The 26,421-nt window shown below is 35.4% G+C and overlaps 1 protein-coding gene across 10 annotated transcripts in view; it reads left to right on the top strand.

Annotated features, from left to right (window-relative positions):
* SUCO (SUN domain containing ossification factor) overlaps window positions 1-26,421 on the top strand; it is a 76,362-nt gene that overhangs the window by 2,677 nt on the left and 47,264 nt on the right. For 8 of the 10 annotated variants that reach the window (XR_007479478.1, XR_007479479.1, XR_004483277.2 and 5 more), the window contains exons 2-6: window positions 15,435-15,543; window positions 17,260-17,370; window positions 19,793-19,947; window positions 23,258-23,395; window positions 23,630-23,780. Coding sequence is in view for 7 of the 10 variants with exons in the window: in XM_004269764.3 (XP_004269812.1) it covers window positions 15,435-15,543; window positions 17,260-17,370; window positions 19,793-19,947; window positions 23,258-23,395; window positions 23,630-23,780 (664 nt within the window). In the remaining 3 variants the exon portion in view is untranslated. Of the gene's footprint in view, window positions 1-15,434; window positions 15,544-17,259; window positions 17,371-19,792; window positions 19,948-21,325; window positions 22,474-23,257; window positions 23,396-23,629; window positions 23,781-26,421 lie in introns of those variants that run through there. The other 2 variants (XM_033428090.2, XM_049715397.1) reach the window with 2 other exon arrangements.

Below are 26,421 nucleotides of genomic sequence, written 5' to 3'. Positions count from 1 at the left end.
ATTATAGGATATTAAGTCTTGAGAATTTTTTGGAAGGGTGATGATGACATCAGGGAAGAGAAGTGGTGTGTGGTGTGATTGGCAAAGGGTATGTTGTGTCTTTTGAGGCTGTTCTTCCTTGGGAAATTGGAATAATTAAATTATGTCACTGACTCAGCTGGAGATCTAACTCTTGCTACAAGATGGTCTGTTAGGTCATTTCTCAACATCTCCATTCTCCCTTAGCCTAATGCCCTTGTAGGGTTCGACAAGTTTTGCAAAGAGTCATTTTTGTTTCTGTCATTTATAAAGTGTTCCAAGATTTTGTGATCCATTTCTTTTTTAAGCCGTACCATTTTGTAGATTTATGAGTGCTATGTGTTTATACTACAATACTCTATAAGTTTCTAAACTCCTCATCCTACGAATATTACTGAATTTTGCAATCACTTTATTTATACTGTCACATATTTATAGATCTTGCTTATGTCTCCCCTCTCCTTTTGTCTTTCCAGCCTGGAGTCCTAACCTTAGATTACTTTCACAAAAGACTCATCCTATCCTTCTTATTATTCATTCTGGTTGCTATTTTTTTCCTTTTGCATACTTCATGTGATTCTTTATCAAATAGTACAGAGTATTTTAGGCATAAGTGTACTATAGCTGTGGCAAGAATAATTATGATAGCTATTATTTATTGTCAACTATCTCTGACAAACCTGTGGTGTGTACTTTGCACATTTTAGCACCTTTAATCTTCACAACAACCCTATTAGTATTATTGATAATTTACTTTTACATTTTATAGTTAAGGAAGTGGAAAAGTTAAATAACTTGACTAAGGTAAAGCAGCTATTAAGTTTTGGAGCTTGGATTTGAACCTAGGCCGCCTGATTCATGGGATCCTGACTACTATAATCCTTTGACTGTAGGTCAGGAAACCTATATTGTAGATACGGCTCCATCACTTACTAGATCTGCATCCTTGGACATGTTTTGTAATTTCTTTAAACCTTAGTCCTTATATTCTAAAAGTGGGAAAACTAATCCATTCACACCCCACAGGGTTGTTAGGAGGATAACATGAGATAACATATATGGTAGATCTTTGTAAAATAGTAAGGGTACATTATCTGTATGTTTCATCATAAAGTCATTCAACAAAAGTTTTTCTCATGTTCATTAAGTACCAGATGTTGTTATGGGCATTGAAAATGTGAAAATAGGGTGACCAACTTATCCTGGTTTTAGCAATGAAAGTCCTAAGTCCCAGGAATCCCCTATGTTAGTTTCCTATTGCTGCTGTAACAAGTTACCAAAAATTTAGTGACTTAAAACAACACACATTTATTATCTTACAGTTTTGGGGGTCAGAAGTCCAAAATAAGTCTTAACTGGGCTAAAGTCAAGGTGTCAGCTGGCCTGGTTCCTTCTTGAGACTCTAAGGGAAGAGTCTGCTTCTTGACTTTTTCAGCCTCTAGGGGCTGCTTGTATTCTGTGGCTCCTTCCTCGGATTATTCCAACCTCTTGCTTCAGTCTCCACATCTACTAATGACAGATCCTCCTGCCTCCTTTTACAAGGACTCTTGTGATTACACTGGGCCCACCCAGACAATCCAGGATTATCTCCCCATCTCAAATTCCTTAATTTAATCACTTCTACAGAGACCTTTTTTACCATGTAAGGCAACATATTCAGGGATTAGGACTCAGACATCTCTGGAGGGGCCATTATGAAGCCTAGCATACCCCGCCTTGGTCCTGGCAAAGTAGGAAGATTGATGACCACCCTAAAGAGGAAAAAAAAAGACTTGGTCAAGTGCCTTAAGTGGTGGATATTCAAATTTTTTTGTATTCCCCCCATCAGAAAAGCATTGTGCATGCACCTTTAATATGTAATTAATTGTTTATAAGATTTATACATATGTAAATATGGTATTAGTATACTAATAGCATATTGGTACACATAATAAATTACACAAATTAGATGATTAAGAAAGATGAGAAAGAAAATAAACAGTGTAAAACTTTATGTTAACAGACCTTTTTGTTCTTATTTAAAAAGTAGTAGTTTGATGAGAGGTGTGTGATTGACTGACTAGATTATTTTACATCAGAATGTGGATGAAATAGCTTGTACTTAGCGCTGCTATTTTCTTGTTGGCTTGTGCTTGCATTATTATCTTTGCAGTCTTTGCAGGAATTTTTTCAAAGCTACTTCTCCATGTTGTGAGAGTCAGTTTAGTTAAAACTAAATAATATAATCCCTAAATTTCCTTCATTGAGCACACATAAATTGCAGTGCCTCACAATGTGCTGGAAGTAAAGCCCACTGTTTGTGGAACTTCTGTTCTTTCCTCAGGTTTCTGACTATATAGTCTCTGCTGTTATGACCAGCTGACCTTCAGATCAAGTGTGAATCCTTATATTAATCTTGATAAAGCTAAATTAATTAAAAAATAGCCTTTATTTTTTAGGGCAGTTTTAGGTTCATGGCAGAATTGAGCGGAAAGTACAGAGATTACCTTTAGTACTTGCTCTCTGTGCCCACACGTGCACGGCTTCCTCCATTATCAGCATCCCCCAGCAGAGTGGTTTAATTTATTTTTTAAGACTAAAAAAATCTATTTTTTTCTTCCTGAACCCGAAAGGATCATCTTGGAGAAGCTCATATATAGAGCTAATGAGAAGAGCCTGACATTCAAACAATTCTCATACATTTGACAGATAGGTACCAAAAATAGTTTAAAAGGTCTTTAGAAACTCGAAAGGAAGACTTTGTATTCTAGATAACGGTCTATCACTAGCTGTGTGTCCTCTGACAGATTATTTCTATGAGCCTCAGTTCTCATTCATAAAATGCTTTGCAGAATGTCTAGTTCAAGATGGGAGAATTTTGTTTCAGGCAGAGGAAAGATTCCTGTTGGTGGAGAGAGATGGGAAGGGAGGTTAGAGCCAGGTTTTGAAGGGACTTGATTATTGTGCAGGTGAACTCTGATTTTAACCTGACTGAGAGGAGAATTAGTGAATTAGTTTAAATAGGAGAAACCGGAGAGTGAGGTCAGATTGATCTTTTAGTTAGATCACTGGGGGATAGAGTGGATTGGAAAGGACAGACATTAGAGACAGGGAGCCCTAAAGTGGCAGTCATACTAGGAGAGAGTTGATAGATATCCACAATATCTTGTGGATAGATATCCACAAACATTTTGTTAGGTAGAAACATTTATATGTTTAAAATACTTTAGTAAGAAACTAAATACTCTTTGTTGAAAACGTACATGTTGCAGACTGTACTTTAGTGCCAGGTGTATGTTACCTGTTTTGTTTTCAAGACCATATTTTAAAGTAGATTCCAAAAATAAAATTGTCTCAAGGGAATGGAAATTGCTTTTGAGTATTTGTAGTATAGGAATGTCAATCCTTTGCGATATACTAGTTTCATAAATGCCGAATTTTTTGAAAGAAAATTTGGTTTTATTTTAGGACTTTGTTTTTGTAATGAATCACTAGTTAAAATTATTTTATATTTTCTGTAAAAGTAACAACTAGCTTTGGTAGAAAATGTTTTGTAGCATTAACATGGCTCATAAGTACTAAGCTTATTTTATATTTCTTTCTTTTTTTTTTTTTTTTTTGGTGGTACGCGGGCCTCTCACTGTTGTGGCCTCTTCCGTTGCGGAGCACAGGCTCCGGACGCGCAGGCTCAGCGGCCATGGCTCACTGGCCCAACCATTCCGCGGCATGTGGGATCTTCCCGGACCGGGGCCCGAACCCGTGTCCCCTGCATCGGCAGGCGGACTCTCACCCACTGCGCCACCAGGGAAGCCCTAGATTTCTTTTTATGGAGTATTTGAAATTGATAACAGGAGAAAATGTGTAAAGTGCTTAAAACAGTGCTTTGCTCACAGTAAGCCCTATTATGTAAGTTCTTATTATTCATTCATCCTGGGTGCTTTGGCAGAAGTAGGATCCTAGGCTGAGGTATCAGAGTTTAGAAGTAGGAATCCATACATCTGTTCAAAATATCAATATTATTTTGTTGCCAACAATGTATTTGGTGTGGTGGGGGTGGCTGAAGAAGCAGGAGACTTGAGCTCTGCCCTCAGGAGTATACAAGCTGCTTGTCAAAATATAGGTAGGTACTGGTGTAGTGGAAAGGGCATGAAACTAAGTTAGAGCTTGGCTGTAATCCTTTATTTCCAGTATTGACAGTGAACATTTATTGGGCACTTATTTCTTTTTTAAAATTTTTTGTACAGCAGGTTCTTATTAGTCATCCATTTTATACACATCAGTATATACATGTCAATCCCAATCGCCTAATTCATCCCCCCCACATCATGGCCACTTTCCCTCCTTGGTGTCCATACGTTTGTTCTCTACATCTCTGTCTCTATTTCTGCCCTGCAAACCGGTTCATCAGTACCATTTTTCTAGGTTCCACATATATGCGTTAATATACGATATTTGTTTTTCTCTTTCTGACTTGCTTTGCTCTGTATGACAGTCTCCAGATCCATCCACGTCTCTACAAATGAGCCAATTTCGTTTCTCTTTATGGCTGAGTAATATTCTATTGTATATATGTACCACATCTTCTTTATCCATTTGTCTGTTGATGGGCATTTAGGTTGCTACCATGACCCTGCTGTTGTAAATTGTGCTGCAGTGAACATTGGGGTGCATCTGTCTTTTTGAATTATGGTTTTCTCTGGGTATATGCCCAGTAGTGGGATTGCTGGGTCATATGGTAATTCTATTTTTAGGTTTTTAAGGAACCTCCATACCGTTCTCCACAGTGGCTGTATCAGTTTACATTCCCACCAGCAGTGCAAGAGAGTTCCCTTTTCTCCACACCCTCTCCAGCATTTGTTGTTTGTAGATTTTCTGATGATGCCCATTCTAACTGGTGTGAGGTGATACCTCATTGGAGTTTTTTTTTGTTTTTTTTGCGGTACGCGGGCCTCTCACTCTTGTGGCCTCTCCCGTTGCGGAGCACAGGCTCTCGACGCGCAGGCTCAGAGGCCATGGCTCACGGGCCCAGCCGCTCCGCGGCATGTGGGATCTTCCTGGACTGGGGCATGAACCCGTATCCCCTGCATCAGCAGGCGGACTCTCAACCACTGCGCCACCAGGGAAAGCCCCTCATTGGAGTTTTGATTTGCATTTCTCTAATAATTAGTGATGTTGAGCAGCTTTTCTGGGCACTTATTTCTGTTCTAAGTGTTTTATATACACTAACTCATTTTGTCCTAATTAAACTCTTTTGAGATACACACAGCATTTTAAAGAGATTAATAAAGATACAAAGAAATTAACCAACTTGCCTACATTCTCAGTAAGCAGTGAGCTGGAATTTAAGTAGCCTGAATCTGAGCCTGTGCTCTTAACCACTACTCTCTGCTGCCTGTAGGCTGGGAGGTGGCCTTAGGCAAGTTTCTTTACCTTTTCTTTGTCAATTTTTTAATCTAAAAAATGAGGCTGACTGGATTGGCTCTACAAGGAATGAATAATAGAATTATTCATGAAGCTTTTTAAAAAAAAAACAAACATGCCTACGGCACTTACCTTGGAGATTTTGTTAAGTTTGGGATACTCTTGTGCATTCCAGCCATTACTGCTAAATTAAATGAATTCTGAGATTTTTCTTTTGCACTTTTAATATTCTAAGGTATCTGATTTGAGCGTTAGTGAACAATACAAAGAGCTGAATTGTTTAGTAGTTTCTTAAAAAAGGGAAAAACTGGACTGGAGTTGTCAAGGAAGACGTGGTTTTAAGAGAAATGACATGTGTGGTTCATATACCTTACTTCTGTGGAATACAGGTGCTTCATGAACTGAAATAAGATACACTGGTGCTGCTAATATGAATAGTGGCCTTTACCTAGTTTGTGTGTGTGTGTCTGCTTGCCTGCCTGCAGTGGGCAGATAGTACTTAATTGTCAGGAGAAATGAGAAAGGTTATGAGTAAAAGAGACGATGTACTTGATATGGGTGGAAGTGATAGCAGACAAGCCTGAGTAGAAAATAAAAGCTAAAGTCATCCCTTGGTATCCGTGGGGGATTGGTTCCAGGACCCAACCTTGGATGCTCAAGTCTGTTATGTAAAATGGCGTAGTACACTCAGCCCTCCCTCTACCCAGATGTGGAACCTGTGGATGCGGAGGGCTGAGTGTATTCTGGAAATTGTGATGGGTTTTGCAAGCTAAACCAAGGAGTAAGGCAGTAAAGATCCAGCAAAAGAAGTGGTGTTTGGAGAGTGTTATTTTGACATCATGTGTTACAGGAGAAAGGCTGGAGGGATGAATACTAAATGAAAAGCAATTGGAATAGTTGAAGTTTTTCATAACAAGGACTTGGCAGTAGAAATGAAGAGGGTTCATTGAGCAGAGATTTTGAGGAAGTAAATGATCTGGTTTGGTGATAGGTTGGCAAGTTGGCAATGCAGTACAGTAGAAACAGCATTGGGCTACGATTCAGAAGAACTGGGTTTTAGTTTGCCTCTAACCAGCTCTTTGTCTTCAACACCACCTTTCTGTTGTCCATCTCAATGTCAAGAGATGTTTACCGAGGCTTTTCTATGTGCTGCTTTCTGTGCAAGATTCTGGCAGACAAAACAGAAAAAGTAGCTGCTTTCTTGGAGCCTACTGTGGTTGAGAGAATAAATTCTAGGGTCTAAAATGATGAATCTGTGAAGTAAAGTTCAAAGAGAGAAGAGGAGTTAATTTTTTTTCTTTTAACTTGGGCAACTAGAAGAATTGGAGGTGTTAAAAAAGAACTGGAAGAGTTGCAAAGAGTTTTAAAGGAGAAGGAGCTGTTAGTTGAGGCGAGTAGAATACCCTAGTGGAAACGTTATGTAGGCACTTAAATGCAGACTTCAGTGAAAATGAGATTTGGGCTGGAGCTGTCCTCATAGAGGGGATCATTTTTGAAACAGAACTTTTGAACATGTAGTTTCTGCAGATGCCTAGAACAAACAAACGTGACAAGCAAAGTAAAGCTCTGACAGCGGAAACTAGGGAAGGTGGAAAGAGGTTTAAGGAGGTCATTTTGAATGGTCAGCAATTTAAAAGTCTCAGATAGCCTGAAGAGCTTGAAAATTGAGAGAAGGGCCTTGTTTTCAAGAGAGGTGATTGATAAGTTTTTGTGAGTGGAAATAGAAGGTATTTGGAGAGTGGTAAGTGTGAGCTCGTAAACATTTGTTTTGCAGCCAGAAGGGATACAGGAAGCTGGAGTAGCCTCATACTTGTATGTTTCAAACCATTCAGCCCATTTCGATTTGAGGAGGGATACTGAGGGCCTACTGCAAAGGACTTGAGCATCTGTGGATTTTGCTATCCGCAGGGGGTCCTGGAACCAAGATACCTAGGGACAACTGTTTACACTACTCTGGAATTTGATAAATGAAAGAAGATAAGGATAGTAGCTGATAACAATTGCTAACATTTGAGTGCATATTCTATGCTGGGCTAAGCATTGCACATGCATTATTTCATTTTCCCATTTTACAGTGGAGACATACAGGTTTTATAATTTGTCCAAGAGAATGCACCTGGGATTAACACTTGGGTCTTTTGACTCTGAAGTCCATGCCCTAGCCCACTACACTACAAAGCTTTGTATTTATCTCTTGGGGCTGCTTTCTAAATCAAGAGGTAAATATTGCCCCTCCCTTGTAATAGTTCTTATATTTTTATGTTCTGCTGTAACTAGCCATGACTAACATCATCAGTTCTTAAGGGAATGGATTAGTGTTATTTTCTCACCTTTCTTTTCATTTATCTATTGACCAGAGAGTATTAAATAAGAAATGTAGCACTAGAGAAAGATCGTAGGCTTTGGAGAGGTAGATCTAGATTTGTAGTCACAAATTGAGTGACTTTGGGCCAGTTAACTTCTGAGCTTTAGTTTATTTGTAAAAGTTAGATTAATATTTTAATCTAAACTGCCTGACACACTAAAAAAAAAGACTGTTTTCTTCTAGAGACATCAGATATTTAGGATTGGATTGATCATACTCTGTTTATGCCACCTTCTGTATGGGTCCCCCTTTTTCCTCCATTTTACATCATTACTCTTTTATCTTCTGTCTTCATTTTCACTCCTATCTCCCCCATGTTAGGCATTTACCCTAGAGTATATTTGATGTGTTTTTCCAGTTGACCTTCAGGTATTTACTTCATATATTTGTGTTTTCTTCCAAAATAATGTTTTGTTTATATGTTTTAAAATTTACATACAGGGTATAATGCTATTAATCTCATTCTTTTTCCTACTTTTTTCCACTGAACACTTTTAGAAGCTTGTTTTAGTTACTAGAATCATCAAGTGAATTCTACGTAGTTAATGATGTGGCAGATGCCTCAGGAAGGCCTGATGTCATTTATTCATTCATTCAATGGGTATTTATCAAGCCCTTTGTGTGCAGGCTGCTTCTAATGAGAGACTTTTTATGCCAACAAATGCATTTGGGAGTATTTGTTTCAGTTGCTTGTCTTTTGCACTCCCAGTACTACAGATGAATTAGGGTGGTTTTGTAGTAAATCTTAATTATCTGGCAAGGTGAAACACTTGTCTTTGCTTTTTTTGTTAATGTAGTTATTCTTAGACCGGTTTTTCCATATCATATTTAGAACATTAGGATCCTTCAGGTTATTTTGTTTGTTTGTTTTTGTCTTTTCTTTTAATTTTTATTTTATATTGGAGTATAGTAGATTTACAATGTTGTGTTAGTTTCAGGTGTACAGCAAAGTGATTCAGTTATACATATACATATATCTATTCTTTTTCAGATTCTTTTCCCATATGGGTTATTACAGAGTGTTGAGTAGGGTTTCCTGCCCTATACAGTAAGGATCCTTCAGGGTTTTTTGTTGTCTTTGTTTTGGCTGCGTCAGGTCTTAGTTGCAGCACGCAGGATCTTTCGTTCCAGCGTGTGGGCTCAGTAGTTGCAGCATGCGGGCTTAGTTGCCCTGTGGCATGTAGGATCTTAGTTCCCCAACCAGGGATTGAATCCACATCTCCTGCATTGGAAGGCGGATTCTCAACCACTGGACCACCAGGGAAGTCCCCCTTCAGGTATTTTGATAGGAGTTATATTTGAGTTAGTAGCATTCCATCCATGAACATATTAGATCTTCATTTATTTGTCTCTTCATTTTATGGTCATTATTAGAGTTAACACTTTTTCTCTATAAGTGTTTGTAATTTTTAAGGTTAATTTCTATAAATTATTTTATAATTTTTGTTATTGCTAATAGTTTATTTTCTATTTTGTTATTGCTGGGGAGGAAAATACTGACTTTTTTGCTTATATTTTTAAATTGAAATAATTTACATACAGTGAAATGCACATATGTTATCAACTGTATAGTTGGATCAGTTTTGACAAATGCATACATCTGTGTAACTCACACCCCATCAAGATACGGAACATTTCCATCACTCCAGCATGTTTTTTCATGTCCCATTCTACAGAATTCCCTGAAGCAACCGGTGATTTGATTTCTATCACCATGGTTAGTGGTGTTCCAAATTCTGGAACTTTGTTTAAATGGAATTATACAGTATTTATTCTGGTGTCTGGCTTCTTTCACTCAGTGTAATGCTTCCAAGATTTATCTATCTTGTTTCATTCATTAGTAATTCATTCCTTTTTATTGTGAGAAGTAGTACATTGTATGAATATACTACAGTTTGTTTACATTCTCCTGTTGAACATCTGGGCTGCTTCCAGTTTTTGGCTATTAGGAGTATAAAGCTACAGGGGACATTTTTGTATACATAGTTTTCATTTCTCTTAAGAAGTACCTAAAAGTGGAATTGCAAGCGCCAAAACAGATGGATATCGCATGCTTCTGGATATCATACCCTGAGAAAGACACAACATCACTTATGAAGGCTTCCAGCCAGGAATACATAACCTGAATCTGGTCGTGATGAAACATCAGACAAACCTCAAAAAAGGACCATATTATTTCAAAATAAAAGGACTATGTCCTTCAAAATGTCAGTGCCACATAAGGTAAAGGCCAAGAACTATTCCAGGTTAAAGGAGGCTGAAGGCACATGAAAAATGCAGGATATGGTCTTACACTCGATTCTGTACTTGAGGTGGGGAGAGGGGGAATGCTGTAAGGACACTACTGGGGACATAGATTATTGTATCAATGTAACATTTACTGAGGTTGATAATTGTGGCATGGTTGTATAAGAGAATATCCTTATTCTGAAGAAATACATACAGAAGATATTTAGAGATAAATTACATGGAGTGGGGAGAGAGGGAGGGCTATGTGCTTGCCAGGAGCAAATGGCAAATGATGGAACCAGTGGGTCAAAATGTTAACAGTAGGTTGATATGGGCAAAGGGTTTGTGGATGTTCTTTGTGCTATGTTGGCATTTCTTCTGAAAGTTTGAAATTATTTCCAAATAAAAAGTGGGGAAAAAAAGAGTGGGATTTCCTTTTTCTCTGTGTATGGTGTTGATTAATCCACTCAAATTTCTTTAATTATCATCAATTAATTCCAATTTTTGTATACTTTGTGCCAATTTTGTTATTTTTCTAGAAACATCCATTTCTTCTGAGTTTTCAAATGTATTAGTATATATAGCTGGTAATATTTTGTAATTTAAAAAAATCTGTTCTGTTTGTGGTTATTTCATGCTTTTAGAACATATTTTGTTAATTCACGTCACCAACTCTCCTTTATCGGTTTTTCCAGAGGTTTATCTTTTTAATATTTTCGTCGAAGAACTAACTTTTGGTTTTCTTAATCTTCTTTGCTTTTTTCTGGTTTTGTTTTTTATTTCAGTGATTTCTGTCCTTATAGTCTTCCTTTTTTCTTTAGATTTACAGTCCTTTATCTTCTTGAGTTGAAAGATTAGCTCTTTTGTATTCAGTGTCTCCAAATGTGCTCAGAAGCAGTTTTCCTGCTGCTGTCTTACCAGCATTACTGGCATCCCACCAATTTCTACCTGTAGTCTTCTGCCACAATGTTTTGTAATGTTCCCTATTGTTTCCTCTTTAACCAAAGGATTATTCTGCTGCATAATTTTGTTTCCAGGCTTTAGAATGTTGTTAGCTGTTGTTATCCTAAATGACACTCAAATGTGAATTTTACAAGACTTTAAATTACATTTACTCAGAAAGTTAATACCTTTCTATATGAATGGTGAATCCATGCCACATTATTGGGGAGGAATTGGCAAAAAGGGATAAATGTCCTCTTAGTTTACAGATTCTATTTTTTGAGTTTGTGTGTGTGTGAGGGGATGGTGGGTGGGTGGGTGGGCGAGTTGGGGAGTGGTAGTGGTGGAGGTGATGGGGCTGATGGGAAGAGGAATGAAAAGTGACCTAATTTCCTTTCTGCTACTTGCTACAAAACAGTTCCCCTTAGAACCCTTATTCATTTAATAAGTATTTATTAAGCACATAATGTTTGCAGGTTTTGGCTTTGTAGGGAGGGGCTAAAGTATCAATAGTTAGGAATATGGAATTGATTCTCAAAGAGTTTAAGTGTAAGAGAGGATATACATGGCACAGAATCAACTTACAAATAGTAGAGGGGAGTACTCATTTTGAACTGAGGGAGAGTGTCAGAGGCTCACAGACTGCCATTTATCTTGATGTGATTTGTGGTGCTGAACTTCTTAAAAGTTTTGAAACTCATCAGGCTTGGGATTTTCATAGTACAGTTTTTGAAACTTGCTTAAGTAGTATGGAATGAGACCCATTTAATCATGCAACAAAGTGCCCTCAGCCATTGTAATGTGACCCACTGATTCTTAATGAGGGGGCATGCATATCTAATTCACCTGGGGGAACTTGTTGAAAGTAAAGACCCCATTATAGAGATTCATTCTTCTTCAGTAGAGTTGGAGTGGGTTTGGGGTATTTCATTTTACTTTGGTGATTTAAAATTCCTTGACAGTTATTAGTTGGTGATAAATTTTATCTATTTTAGGCTTTTTCTTATACACAAAATTAAGGTTATCTTTACAGGTCTGTCCTTAATTAATATCTGTCCTTAAATAGGGACTGATATGTTAGAGGTATTTAAGTTATACTATTGATAAAGCTGGAGGAATAGGGTAGATAGGTAAAGAATGTAGTCTGTATTAATGTCAGGTATATGCGCGTTCTTCAGAGAAATAGAACCAACTCTCTCTCTCTCTCTCTCTGTCTCTCTCTCTCTGTCTCTCTCTCTCTCTCTCTCTCTCTCTATATATATATATATATAAAAAATGAGGCATTGCGTCACACGATTATGGGAGCTGAGAAGACCCACGGTCTGCAATCTGAAAAGCTGGAGACCGAGGAATACCAGTGGTTAATTCAGGCCAAGTCTGAAGGCCTATTAACCAGTAGAGCTGAAGATATAAATCCCAGTTAAAGGGCAGGAGAAGATGAGATGCCTCAGCTCAAATAGTGAGCAGAGGAAAAAAGGGCAAATTCATCTGATTTTTGTTCAATTCAGGCCCTCAAAGGATTAGATGATGCCCACTTACATTGGGGAGGGCAGTCTACTTAGTCCACTGATTCAAATGCCAATCTCACCCAAAAAACTCCTAACTTTGGGTAATGGGATTTGATTATATGATAGTAAAAGTAAGGATCATGAGATTTAAATGTCTTTTGGACATCTTCACATTAACTGTGAATATTAGGATTTATACACACATATACACATACACATGCAGAATTCTTGATGATAAAACTAGTATGTGCTCATGGTAGAAATTCCGAAAGTATAGAAAGGAATATAGAAAATAAGGGGGCATAATCTCGAAAATTCTAACACCCACAGTTTTGAATATCTGAAACTTTTTGCTGTCCCAAATATGTGTATATATACACACTCACAAATGCACCTACAAACACATGTGTACACACATACAGCTGAGAAACAATGCAAAAGTCTATCAGTAAAGAAATATTTAATAAATAATGATATATCTGTATGAAATTTTGACTAAGTAATATATTCTTGTGGTTCAAAAGACAGTATTATAGAGTGAAGAATATCCATTATCCTGTCACCCAGTCACTCAGTTTTCTACCCTGGAGGCAACCAAGGTGGTGCTTTTTTTTCTTTTCTTTTTAATTCTTCCAGAGAAATTTATGCACATACAGGTCCCTTTAGTACACATATGCACACATGGTAGCATACTATATGTGTATATTATTATGTACTTTGCTCTTCTCTATTTTTTTTTTTTGGTTTTAATTTTTATCAAAATGATGTATTCATATCAAAAAGTCAGATAGCTCTAAAAGGATTTTGTTTGTTTGCTTTTGCAAATAAGCCATTCCCTCATCCCTCTTTCCCCATTCTTTCTTTCAAGGAAACCACTTTTATCTCTTGGCTGATGAATTTTATGTTTACCTCTTTGTCTCTAAAATAATTGCTTTAATGTCAGTTTTAGGTATTTTACTACAGATGATCAGATTCTCTTAAGCACATGCTAGTAATACAGTTTAGTCATAATTTGGGTTAGATCAGTATTCAGTGTTTATATTATGACTATAAATGATACAACTGAGCTGTGTAGTAAAACATGATTACTTTTCCCTTTTCTGTTCTACTTTTCCTTTTTCATGGTACTAATATTTGACTTGTTTTGTTATGTTTGCTTATTTTTCTATTTAATTACAAATTATCTGCCAGTTATGTAAATCTGTTCTTGAGATTTTCAGACTCATCAGTTGTGCTGTTAATGTCATCCTCCTAAAGAAGACTCTTCCAGAGCTTCTGATGACCTCCAATTTAGTATGGTTGCCCTCTGTTCTTTGTGTACGTACAGCTGTCATCCTAGGAATTCTCTTTCCAGTCACCCTGGGGATTCCCTTTTCCTCTCTCATCTCACTACCATATTGTTGTGATTATTGTGGTTTCTTAGATGTCTAGTTTCCCCACATTAAAATCTTCTTGACTATTCTATTTATATAAAGTTTAGAGTCAGTCTGTCTAATTTTTTAAGTTTCCTTTTTTGCCACTTCAGTATGTGGTTTTCAGATCTTCCATACATATTACCTTAAATTGTGTAAAATTGACTTCTTTTTTTCAACTTAAAGAATTGTCAGTAATGGCAATTTCAACCATTTCTACTATTAACAACATAGAATATGTACTAGTATATGTATAGAACATTTCTCACTAAGTTTAGTATTTTATTGTAATACTATAAAATACTATAAAATACAAAATAATAGTATTATATTGTAATACTATAAAATACTAAATAAAATATTTAGTATTTTATTGTTTCTATTATAAATGGGGACTTTTCTTCTGTTAAATCTTATAACTGGTGGTGATGATTTGAGTAGAGAGTCTGTTGATTTCTTTCTAAATTTTATACCTAGGAATATAATTTTATACCCAAGACTTCTTTTTTTTTTCCAAGACTTCTTTTAATAGGTGTTTCTTTTTAGTTTACCCCTATATATAAACTCATTATCTGCAATTAATGATAATGTTACTGTCTCCTTTCCCATTTTACACTGCTTTTGTCCTCATATTATGTAATACTAGTGATAATGGACATTTTTGTCTTGTTTCAGATCTAAATAGGGGTATTTTTTGATTTCTTCACTGAGTATGATACTGGCTTTTAGGCTTATGTATTATGCATATGTTTCCCATGTTAAATGTCTACTTATTACTATTTTATTGACTTTAAAAATCTTGATGGTTGTGTAAATTTATCAGATGTCTTTTGGTGACGGTAATCATGAGATGTTTTTCCTTGATATTTTTGCATGGCAAACTAAATAGGTTATATTATATTGAACCATTTTTGAATATCGGAGCTAAGTTCTACTTGACCGAAACAGTGGTATTTTATATCTTTGGTATGTTATTGGAGACTTTTTAAAATTTTCTTTAGCTGTTTTGTGTCTGATTTCATATTATTAACCTATAGTATTTATATGTATGTGCTCTTTCTGTTAATTTTTGATATCACTGTTATGTTCCCTATATAAAAATAATTTGGAGGCTTCTGTGCTTTGAAATATCAATAGTTTAGGTAGCTTTAGAGTTATCTGTTCTTAAATATTTGGTAGAATTTAGAATATCATTGGCATTTGATGCTTTCTGAGGAGGTTAGCTCTTTGACAACTTTCTCTGTTCCTTCTGTGATAATTATCAGATACTCCTTTTGTGAAGTTTTTACTGTTTTACCTTCATGAGATTCATGATGCCTTACTTGGAGTGCTGATAACACTGTTTATGGTTTTCTTAGGACATTAAATAAAAAATCTTTACCTTATGTACATTTGTCTTCATCATTAAATTGTTAAGTTCTCAGGGGCATTAGGATAAGAACCATCTGTTTATTGCCTCAAATTCTAGTCCAGGTATGGACTATGTTGGCTTAACAACTTTTTTTTCTTCTTTCTTTCTTCTTTTTTTTTTTGGTGGTGGTGACGGTGGATGTTTTACAGGCTTCCCAGTTGGCATGTATGTTGCAAAGAGAGTTCTTCAGCTTCATCATACTACTCTCAAGATGACAATTGTGCACTAGAAAATGAAGATGTACAATTCCAGAAAAAGGTACCTTAAATGAAGTTGAAGTTGTAATTTGTGTATTAGCTTTCTGAGACTTCCTCAAAACATTTGGAATAAAAGTATTTCAAAAATACTATGACATAATTTTTGGTGGAGATTTGTAATTTTCTTTGCTGTAATATGAGGAGTTACTCAGGTAATTCTGAAATTAATGTGACTCTGAGATATTTATATATTTATTCTTATTGCTTATATTTGGAATGTTGTAATAACATCCTTAGTCCTATAGTAAGGAGAAAAAATAGTGCCTATTCAGAGAGAAAACTAGGGTTCTTTTTTTAATGCTTTAACTAGCAAAGGGTTTCTAAAGAAACCCCAGTCTTATAAATTAAAAACTATTAGAAATGAGGATTGTAGGGAAAGTCTGCAATTAGTGGCTATGTACTTTGTTTTATATAATTGTGTGGAGTGAATAGACAGAGTCCAAAAAATCTGATGGTGTCTAAATAATTTATTATTTTATCATTTTAAATGATGAAAGGTGAGTATTGACTTTAGCTAGATTTGGCTCCCCCCTCCCCCCAAATCAATATACTTATTTTAAATTACAGATGTAATTTATACCCACTATAAGATACTCATATTTATATCCCATTCCCCTCCTCAAAGGAACCACAATTTACGGTTTCTTGTGAAAACATTCAGACCATTTTCTGTGGTTATAGATATATCATTTTATAGCACACAAATTAATGTTTTAATTTTTGTTCAAAAAATATTGTACAAATTTATTTCCCCTCTTCCCCAGTAATATCTCATGGATACCTTTGCATGTTACTGTATTCTTCTGAATAGCTACATTTTTATTCTGTCATTTGGGTATATCACAATTTATTAAGCATTTATTTATTGATAGACTTTTGCATTGTTTCTCAGCTGTGTGTGTGCATGCATGTTTGTGTGTACATTTGTGTGTATGTGTGAATGCACAAACTTATAATTACATGCTTGGGCTGTTTTTATTTTTGGCATGATATTGTGTTTAGAGTAGATTATTTAAATTTCTGAGTTACACAGGATATATTTCTGGGATGGAGCAGTTAAAATTTTGAAGACTATTGCTGGGTATCTCTCTGAATAAAGTATAATTGTGTGCTTCTATCTACAGCCTATAAGATTTAGAGCTAATATCTTCTTTGATGAGAAATTTGAAAACTTAAATGTAAGAATGAGTTTAAGCAAAGCATTAAGGAAGGGGAAACATTCTTTCAGCAAACATTTGGGTACCTAGTATATGCTATACAGGCTTAGATAATGATGAATATGAACTTCGCTTTTATGAAGCTTATATGCCAGAAGATAAATTTAAGGACAATATATCTGAAATTCTAATTTGAAACTCAGTGTCAAGAGAGATGACACAAAGAACTATAAGTACATTCATTTATCAAGTATTTACTGACACATAGTGCTGGGTAGTAGGACTAAAGTGTTTATTAAGAAATCAGATGTAGTATATATTTGGAAGGCAGCTATGCTCATCACTATACCACCAGCGCACACATGTAGTATACATTTGAAGTGAAGCAGTAAGGAGGGTAATGCAGGAAGGTAGACAATAAGCATGGAAACAAATAAAAGACATTAAAGTCACAGTAAAGTGTTTTGGTTGTAAAGTATAGAAAGATGGTCTTTAATGTTGCTTCAGGACTGTTTTGTGAAACAGTTTTATCCGTTGACCTTTTCTTTGTTGCAATATAGGATGAAAGAGAGGGACCTATCAATGCCGAATTATCGGGAAAAGTGGGTTCAAGCTTACCTGTTCCTCCAGAAGAACACAAGTTAAAAGATGACTACATTGTGAATGTACAAGTAAGCTTTGTTGCTTTGATTTTTAATGATATGCCTTTTCAAACTGCTGCACGAAACAGAAAACCTGTTTGGTCACCATATTGTGTATTTTTATTTTTTTCTTTTTGTAGTACCATGCAACTGGCCTTAATACTAGTCACCTGCTAAGAATACTACTTTTGAGAAAATTCGGAATTACAGGTTTAGTAGTAAATGTGACTTTTCTCTGTAGTATAGGTTTGGTTGTAAGTCCTCCTTTCTTTTAGATCCATTTTGGCTTTCTGTAGTTTATCTTGTCTCTTCAGTTTTTCAGATGTCAGGGGAAATTATATTCTGACTTAACATATTTGTATGTAGAACACAGAGCATTTTGATACCAAAATTTTACCACTTAGTGTGGAATATGGATTAATAAACAATAGGTTGAGTGTGTTTTTTCCTTTTTCTCTCATATTACATCCTAAATGTTATTTTCCATTTTGTATACCAGATTTTATGAAAGATATTAAAAACTAGACCAGAATGTAAGCTGATCAGAATGCTGAAGCATCTGGAAACCATTTAATATCAGGAGCGACTGAAGGAACTGGGGATATTTGATCTGGAGGGAAGAAGGACTAAGGAAAAACTAAATATCTCAAATATTAACAAATACAAATTTCAGCTTAAAAGGAGGGAGAATTCTCTTTAAAAAATGCAGCTAGAGTTATGTTATAAGTTAATTGGGTTATCTAAGGAGATATAGTAAGTTTCATTTTATTGGATTCTGGAGGACATTTGGAAAAGATTTGTGCGTAAGAATAAGAGAAAAGTGATCTCTGTAGCCCTTCAGTTTTATGAGTATACTGAACAGTCCAGCCATTGTTCATTTTCCTGAATCTTTATTATGGTATTCTCTTGTTCAAATACTTTGAAGTGCTTACTGCATCTTAGAGACCTGTGCTGTTCAATATAGTAGCCATTAGCTACCTGTGGCTATTGAGCATTGGAAATGTGGATAGTTGAAGTTGAGATTTGCCATTAAGTATAAGATACACATCGATTTTGGAGACTTAGTAAAAGAAAAAAAAAGTGTAAAATATCCTACTAATTTTTTTATATTGAATGCATATTGAATGATAATGCAGTATTTGATAATATTGTAATGGTTCTTTTCTAAAAGTCTCCATCGTAAAATGCAAACTATTTGTACTCTTTTGTGAATTTTTCGTTCCAGTGTAAATAATTCCCCAAATGATGACATTTTATTTTGTATTCTTCTGACTCTGCCTCATGTTTTCTTTCTGCTGCTGTACTGGCTGTCCTATTCTTCAGAACCCTAGTTCTTCTAGTCCAGAGTAGTCCTTAGTTTCTCTTTACCTTGAACTGAGCATGAGTACCTCTCACTTGATATTCATTTAGTAACTATTAAATGTCTACTGTGTGCTAGATACTGTGCTAGGCACTAGGAACATGAAGATCAAGAAAACATAGTCGGGCTTCCCTGGTGGTGCAGTGGTTGAGAGTCCGCCTGCTGATGCAGGGGACATGGGTTCGTGCCCTGGTCCGGGAAGATCCCACATGCCGCGGAGCGGCTGGGCCCGTGAGCCATGGCCGCTGAGCCTGTCCGTCCGGAGCCATGGCTGCTGAGCCTGTGCGTCCGGAGCCACTGACCCTGTGCTCCGCAATGGGAGAGGCCACAACAGTGAGAGGCCTGCGTAACGCAAAAAAAAAAAAAAAGAAAGAAAACATAGTCCTTACTCAAGACATTTATAGTGTAGTTGTAGAGAAAGAAATAAATAAGGGCAATTGAGGTGTTATAGATCCTGTGATTAAAGTCTGTACAGAGAACAAGTGGAGGCATAGAGGAAGGGGAATGGCTAATTCTATTTAGGGTTAGTTGTGGGGGAGGAGGTACTGATAAGAGGTTTTCAAACATGAGGGAGGTATTAAGTACGTTTCAGTTTGTGTTTTGGAGGAGTGAATGGCCCAGAGCATATGGGCCTTGAAGGAGCAGCAAGAATCATGTATTGCTTTGTAATGTTATTTATACATGCCTTGTGTTGTTATTTGTTGATACACATTGTCTTCTAAACTGCTCAGGGGCAAAAACTATGCGCTGTACTATTTTATATATTTATATAGGATTTCTGTGTTGCTATTAGCATTAATTAATTACAGTAAGAGGGAAATTTTGTGGGTCCTGGTATAAAATAGGAAAGAAGAAAGACAAGCTCCTTTGTCCTAGTTTATGAAATGCCATGAAAAATGTGTAGAGCCTGTATTTTAATATGAAATAGATTCCTTAGGGTGGTAATGTTGGAAGAAAGGATTTTTATAAAAGTACTTTTTTAGTGAACATTATTTATATTGTTACTTTTGAGACATACTTTTTATGATACCCTCTTCAGCTAAAGAGATAATTAATCCCAACATTAAATATAACTGACTTTTTTAAAAACAGAATACGGAGTCAAAAAAGTTAAGTCCATCTGTGATTGAAACACTCCCTACAGTTGATCTACATGAAGATTCTTCCAGTGTAGTTGTGGACAGTGAAAACGTGGAAAATATTTCCAGCTCATCTACCTCAGAGATAACTCCAATCTCAAAGCTTGAGTAAGTCATTACAAAGAAAAAAAAATATGATTAGATAATGACAGAAAAATTTCTTTGATTCTCAAATTTGGCATTTAGGCTATATAGCAGATCTAAGTAATAATGCCTATTTTATTTTTATACATTGTTTAAAGTTTACTTTCCATTTATAGTTATTACAAAATATTGGCTATATTCCCCATGTTGTACAATACATCCTTGAGCCTATCTTACACACAGTACTTTGTACCTTCCACCCTGCCACCCCTATATTGCCCCTTCCCACCCTCCCCATTGGTAACCACTAGTTTGGTCTCTGTATCTGTGAGTCTGCTACTTTTATTATATTTATTAGTTTGTTGTATTTTTTAGATTCCACATATAAGCTATATCATACAGTATTTATCTTTCTCCGACTTATTTCACTTAGCATAATGCCCTCTAAGTTCATCCATGTTGCTGCAAATGGCAAAATTTCATTCTTTTTTTTGGCTGACTAGTATTCCGTTGTTTGTGTGGGTATGTGTGTATGTGTGTGTGTGTGTGTGTATATATATATATATACACACACACACACACACACACACACACCACAGCTTCTTTATCCATTTATCTGTTGATGGACTCTTAGGTTGTTTCCATGTCTTAGAAATTGTAAATAATGCTGCTGTGAACATTGGGTGCATGTATCTTTCCAAATTAGTGTTTTTGTTTTTTTCATGTATATACCCAGGAGTGGAATTGCTGGGTCATAGTTTTAGTTTTTTGAGAAACCTCCCTACTGTTTTCCACAGTGGCTGCACCAATATACATTCCCACCAACAGTGTACAAGGGTTCCCTTTTCTCCACATCCTTGCCAATATTTGTTATTTGTAAACTTTTTGATAATAGCCATTCTGACAGGTGTGAGGTGATAATCACATTGTGGTTTTGATTTGCGTTTCCCTGATGATTAGTGATGTTGAAGGTTTCCTTAATTTAGAAAATCTCTTTTATACTCCTAGCTCCAGCAACACTACAAAGAACAAAACAAAATTCCCTTCTCTTAATACTACGTTAAACATATCCTTTATCAAATGAGTTAATTTATATAAAATGTATAGGACAATATCTGGCACATAGTAAAAATACATGTGTCAGTTAATATCATCATTTTTATCATCACTACTATTTTTTTTTTTTACCACAAGCACCTATTCTCTTCAAGAATGTAAGGGAATGGGTTGAAGGAGTTGTACACAAAGGAGTTGTACACAAAGGAGTTGTACACAAAGATGTTACAGTTACCATTTAGGAGTTTGCCCTGGTAAGGGCAAGTTTGCCCTGGTAAGGGACAAGGTAACAGTTACCATTTAGGAGTTTGCCCTGGTAAGGGCAAGTTTGCCCTGGTAAGGGACAAGGTAACAGAAGACATGCTTAGAAATAATGATAGTATTTAACATTTTTAAATATTAAATGCTTAGAAAGAATTTAAGGCTAGATACTGTGTATCTGAACAGTACATCTTATTTTCTCATTATATTGAACATGACAGTCTAGTGAAATGGGAGTGAGGTAAAGAAAAATATTAAGGTATATATTTTTTAAATGAAATTATAGACGTGCTTTAAGAATTTTAGTGAAGCGTTTTGAGATAATAGATGATTTCTTGATACTATAGGCAACAATTCTAATATTGGTAGACTGTACTAATAGAAATGAAACATTAGAGAATATTCATTTAGAATAAATAATTTAAAAATCTTATTTTTGGCAAGATCAGATATTAACCTATAATATTTTGTTTTAAAATTTGGTAATTAGCTATTCGGTTGGCCAAAAGTTTCATTCATTTTTTTTCTGTAAGATGACTCTAGTAGCACTTAGTTGTCTTTAACTTCATTCGAAGCAGTTTTTTTAGATTGTATGTGACAGCTGTCATATCAGCATGCATTTAAAAAAAGACATCAAAATTGGTGAATTTTTGTGTAGCCATTTTAATATTGAAGATGGAAGGAAAAAAAGCAGCATTTTCGGTCTGTTATGCTTTATTATTTCAAGAAAGGTAAAAAAGCAACTGAAACACACAAAAAGATTTGTGCAGAGTATGGAGAAGGTGCTGTGACTGATCGAACATGTCAAAAGTGGTTTGCGAAGTTTCATGCTGGAGATTTCTCGCTGGACGGTGCTCCATGGTCGGGTAGACCAGCTGCAGTTAATAGAGATCAAATTGAGACATTGAGAACAATCAACGTTATACCACGAGGGAGATAGCCAACATACTCAAAATATCCAAATCAAGCATTGAAAATCATTTGCACCAGCTTGGTTATGTTAATCGCTTTGATGTTTGGGTTCCTTATAAATTAAGTGGAAAAAACCTTCTTGACTGTATTTCCGCATGTGATTCTCTACTTAAATGTAATGAAAACATTCTGTTTTTAAAACAAATTGTGACGGGCAATGAAAAGTGGATACTGTACAACAATGTGGAATGGAAGAGATCATGGGGCAAGTGAAATGAACCAACACCAACCACACCAAAGTCTGGTCTTCATCCAAAGAAGGTGATGTTGTGTATATGGTGGGATTGGAAGTGAGTCCTCTATTATGAGCTCCTTCCAGAAAACCAAATGATTAATTCCAACAGTACTGCTCCCAGTTAGACCAACTGAAAGCAGCACTCAACAAAAAGCGTCTGGAATTGTTAATTAGCATTTTGTTATTAGTAAACAGAAAATGCATAATCTCCCATCAGGATAATACAAGACTGCATGTTTCTTTGATGACCAGGCAAAAACTGTTACAGCTTAGCTGGGAAGTTCTGATTCATGTGCCATATTCACCAGGCGTTTGCACCTTTGGATTTCCATTTACTTCGGTCTTCACAAAATTCTCTTAATGGAAAAAATTTCACTTCCCTGGGAGACTGTAAAAGGTACCTGGGACAGTTCTTTGCTCAAAAAGCTAAAAAGTTTTGGGAAGATGGAATTATGAAGTTGCCTGAAAAATGGCAGAAGGTAGTGGAACAAAAGGGTGAATATGTTGTTCAATAACGTTCTTGGTGAAAATGAAAAATGTGTCTTTTATTTTTACCTAAAAACCGAAGGCACTTTTTTGCCAACCCAATATTTAAAGGCCAAGCAAGGGCACTAACAGATCGAGTCAACAGTTTACGTAATTTAAATCTTTACATGATTGAAAATATCTGAATTCTTGAAAATCGTCTGCAGAGCTCTAAAGCATTCTTTTCTGGCTCAGATTTGTTTTGGAAATCAGTAATATGACTTTTAACTTATGGTTCATTATATCCATTAAATTGTCAGATTGTCTTTTTTGTTTCTATTTTAGTGAAATAGAAAAATCTGGTACTGTTCCTATAGCCAAGCCAAGTGAAACTGAGCAATCTGAAACTGATTGTGATGTTGGTGAGGCCCTTGATGCAAACGCTCCAGTTGACCAGCCTTCCTTTGTCAGTCCACCTGAAAGGTGGGTGTGAGCAGTTGTTTGCCCTTTGTATGGTTCTGTAATAAACAGCAGTGTCATGTTTTAGTAGACTTTGGTGCATGCTTAATTCCACTTTATGACTGAGAAGAAACTGATCCCTTTGTACTCCTTTCTTGGTTTACTTTGTACGCATGTACACTTATAATAGTTTAGATTGCATATACTTGTTATTCAGCTAAAATTTGTTTATTTAATATGCCTTTTGCTTTCAAATAGCCTTGTCAGCCAGCATATAGAAAATGTGTCATCTTTGCATGCTAAAGGAAAGATAACAAAATCGGAATTTGAATCAAAAGTTTCATCAAGTGATCAGGGTGGTGGTGACCCAAAATCTGCATTGAATGCTTCAGATAATTTAAAAAGTGAGGTAGGTAAATAACTTGCACTATATCCTACTTTATTATACAATGCATATTTGTTATTAGCTAATCTTGTAATTTGCTATCCGTATTTGCCGTAAAGTCAGGGGATCAGTAGTTAGTGGTGAATGTGGAACTGAGGTGAACTGTGCTCCCAGATAGCAAGTGGTTACTTCACAGAACTATTGCCGGTATACTGTTTATACATAGTGTTGTCCCAAGTATGAACTCTCTTGGGTTATATTTAATTATAAAGGTTTTTTGCCACCATTGATTATTTGATAACCAGATACATAAAGTCCTTATTTAAGCAGTTAAGAGAGCTATATAGAAGAAGTTATGATTGTTAAGTATCTTCAGAATAAAAATTTAACTCAATAATACAAGATTAAATTTAGTCTCTTCAACCAGAATTATTTTAAAGGAACATTTTACCCTTTGTTATTTGTGTGCAGACTACAACTAGACCAGCTTATATTAAAGAATATGGTTCTTAAAATAAAGACAGGGCTCATTCCTGTGTAGCAGTTTTACTTTCTTTTCTCCTTTCGAGTTCTACTTTGACTTCACGTAGAGGCCAGTACAGAATTTCCTGAAGAAATGTTGACAGAGAAGTCTGCTCCCTTCAGCTAAGAAATAGCTAAATAAAAGAGATGAAGGCCACTCTATGCACTTCAAAACACGTGGAATCAGAGTATTTTAAAATACTGAGTACCACATCCACATTTATTTCTTTATAATTTGGATCTTCTGTTCTCCACCTTTTCTTTCACATATTTTCTGTGAATCTGCACTCATAACTAACTAAACTTCATTCTGGAGACTTTACTATCATTGGGCCAGCTGTTTATTTGATGTTTTTTATAAATATAGATGGTCCCCATTTCCTAGTCCAACATCTTGAAGGAAGTAATTTTCCCAGTGAAACCAAATCAAGCATATGTCACAGTTCAGTTGTCAAATACCACAGGCATAAATAAAATTAGACAAACATTACAAAAATGTCTTCTTTGAGCTATTTAAGTATCAAACGTAAAACTCAAGCATGGCAGCCAGTTTTGTCCAAGATTTGCTTGTTCTCCTTAACCATTTGCAGCAGTGTCTTGCAGATCCTTGAGATAACAGGGATAAACTCTCTCCTACTCACACAAACTTAACAGGGCAGAATTATTCTGAACTGGATAGTATACAAAACTACTGGACACTTTATAATATGCTCATTATCTGATAATTTTTCTGGAATATTAAGTTATTTAGGAGGTAATTAATACAGTTAAAAATTCCACTCTTTTGCCTGTTATAATGCTTTACAAAGTAATTTTATTGTGTTGTTTAGTTCTCTTATTTGTTGCTAAGAGGCGATAGTGATTGCTCTGCCTGAGTCTCACAGAGTGTGTGTACGTTCTTATGTATTTCTTTTAGTATTTGGGCTTTACTCTTAAGTATCTCAATTATATTAATTTTTATAAATAATTGTTTATTTTCTCATTCAAACTAGATTTTTGTTATTTAATTTTTAAATTAAATTAGTATAATGCTACTTCTTTAACTTTATTTTCTGCTATGTATTTTTTTAATAGCCACATACTTTATTTGATAAGTTAGTGTGTTCTGCAAAACGCTCCGACGTGGAGGTTGTATAGGAACCAATTTGCTAATAAGTCTTCCTAAAGGGAGATAATAGGTATTTGTATTGATGTATTACACTAATACACTAATTAGTATTAGTACTCGAAAATGTGCCCTAATACAGCAAATATATACTGTATGAGATTTGTGCTATTTACCAAAGTACGCTGTCTAAACAGATGTTTTGTACACTTCTCAAGGTACTGTTAATAAGTACATTATGTGTTGTTTTAGGAGTACAGAAATAATTTAAAAATGGAATGAACATCATTGCATACATTCTTCCAATTAAGAAAAAAATTACAGATTGAATTTTATGCCCTTCCCAGTTACATTTCTTCTCTCCACTTTAGATATAACCACTATCTTGAATTTGGTGTTTTTTACATTGGTAGAGCATGTTTTTTAACTTTTACCAAATATGCATTGCTACAAACAATACATACTATTATTTGGCATATTTTGAAACAATGTAAAATGGTATCGTTCTTGTCTTAAGTATCATTTTACTCAACATTGTTTTTAAGTTTTGTCTATTCATTGTTCAATTCTACCGCAATTTATTCTTCAATTAATGGATATTTAGATTGTTTCTAATTTTTTTGATGTTATCCATAGTGCTGCAGTAAGTATCCTTATGCATATTTTCTTAGGCACATATGTGTGTTTTCACTGATATTTATACATAGGAGTGGAATTATTGAGTCATAGGGTATGCATATCTTTATTTAATATTCCTAAATGTGAAACTCACTTTAGCTGTCTAATAGATGTACCATGGCTCAATAGGCTGTCACACTTTAACCTCAGATTAGTATAATTTATTTAGTATCTTTAGCTTTCCTTTGCATTCCCTGATTATACTGAGAGTGAACATTTTGTATTTTCTCTTTGCTTAGTTTATTATTATTCCTTTACTCTCCCCCATTATTGATTTTTGTAGGCAGTCTTTATAGTTGGTAATAATTGTTTGTTGGCTGAATGTGTTGCAGGTATTTATTTCTGTCTCTGGCTATTTGA

Source organism: Orcinus orca, chromosome 1 (assembly GCF_937001465.1).
Source record: "Orcinus orca chromosome 1, mOrcOrc1.1, whole genome shotgun sequence".
Taxonomy (NCBI): Eukaryota; Metazoa; Chordata; class Mammalia; order Artiodactyla; family Delphinidae; genus Orcinus; species Orcinus orca.
This window is presented reverse-complemented; position numbering and strand designations above follow the sequence as displayed.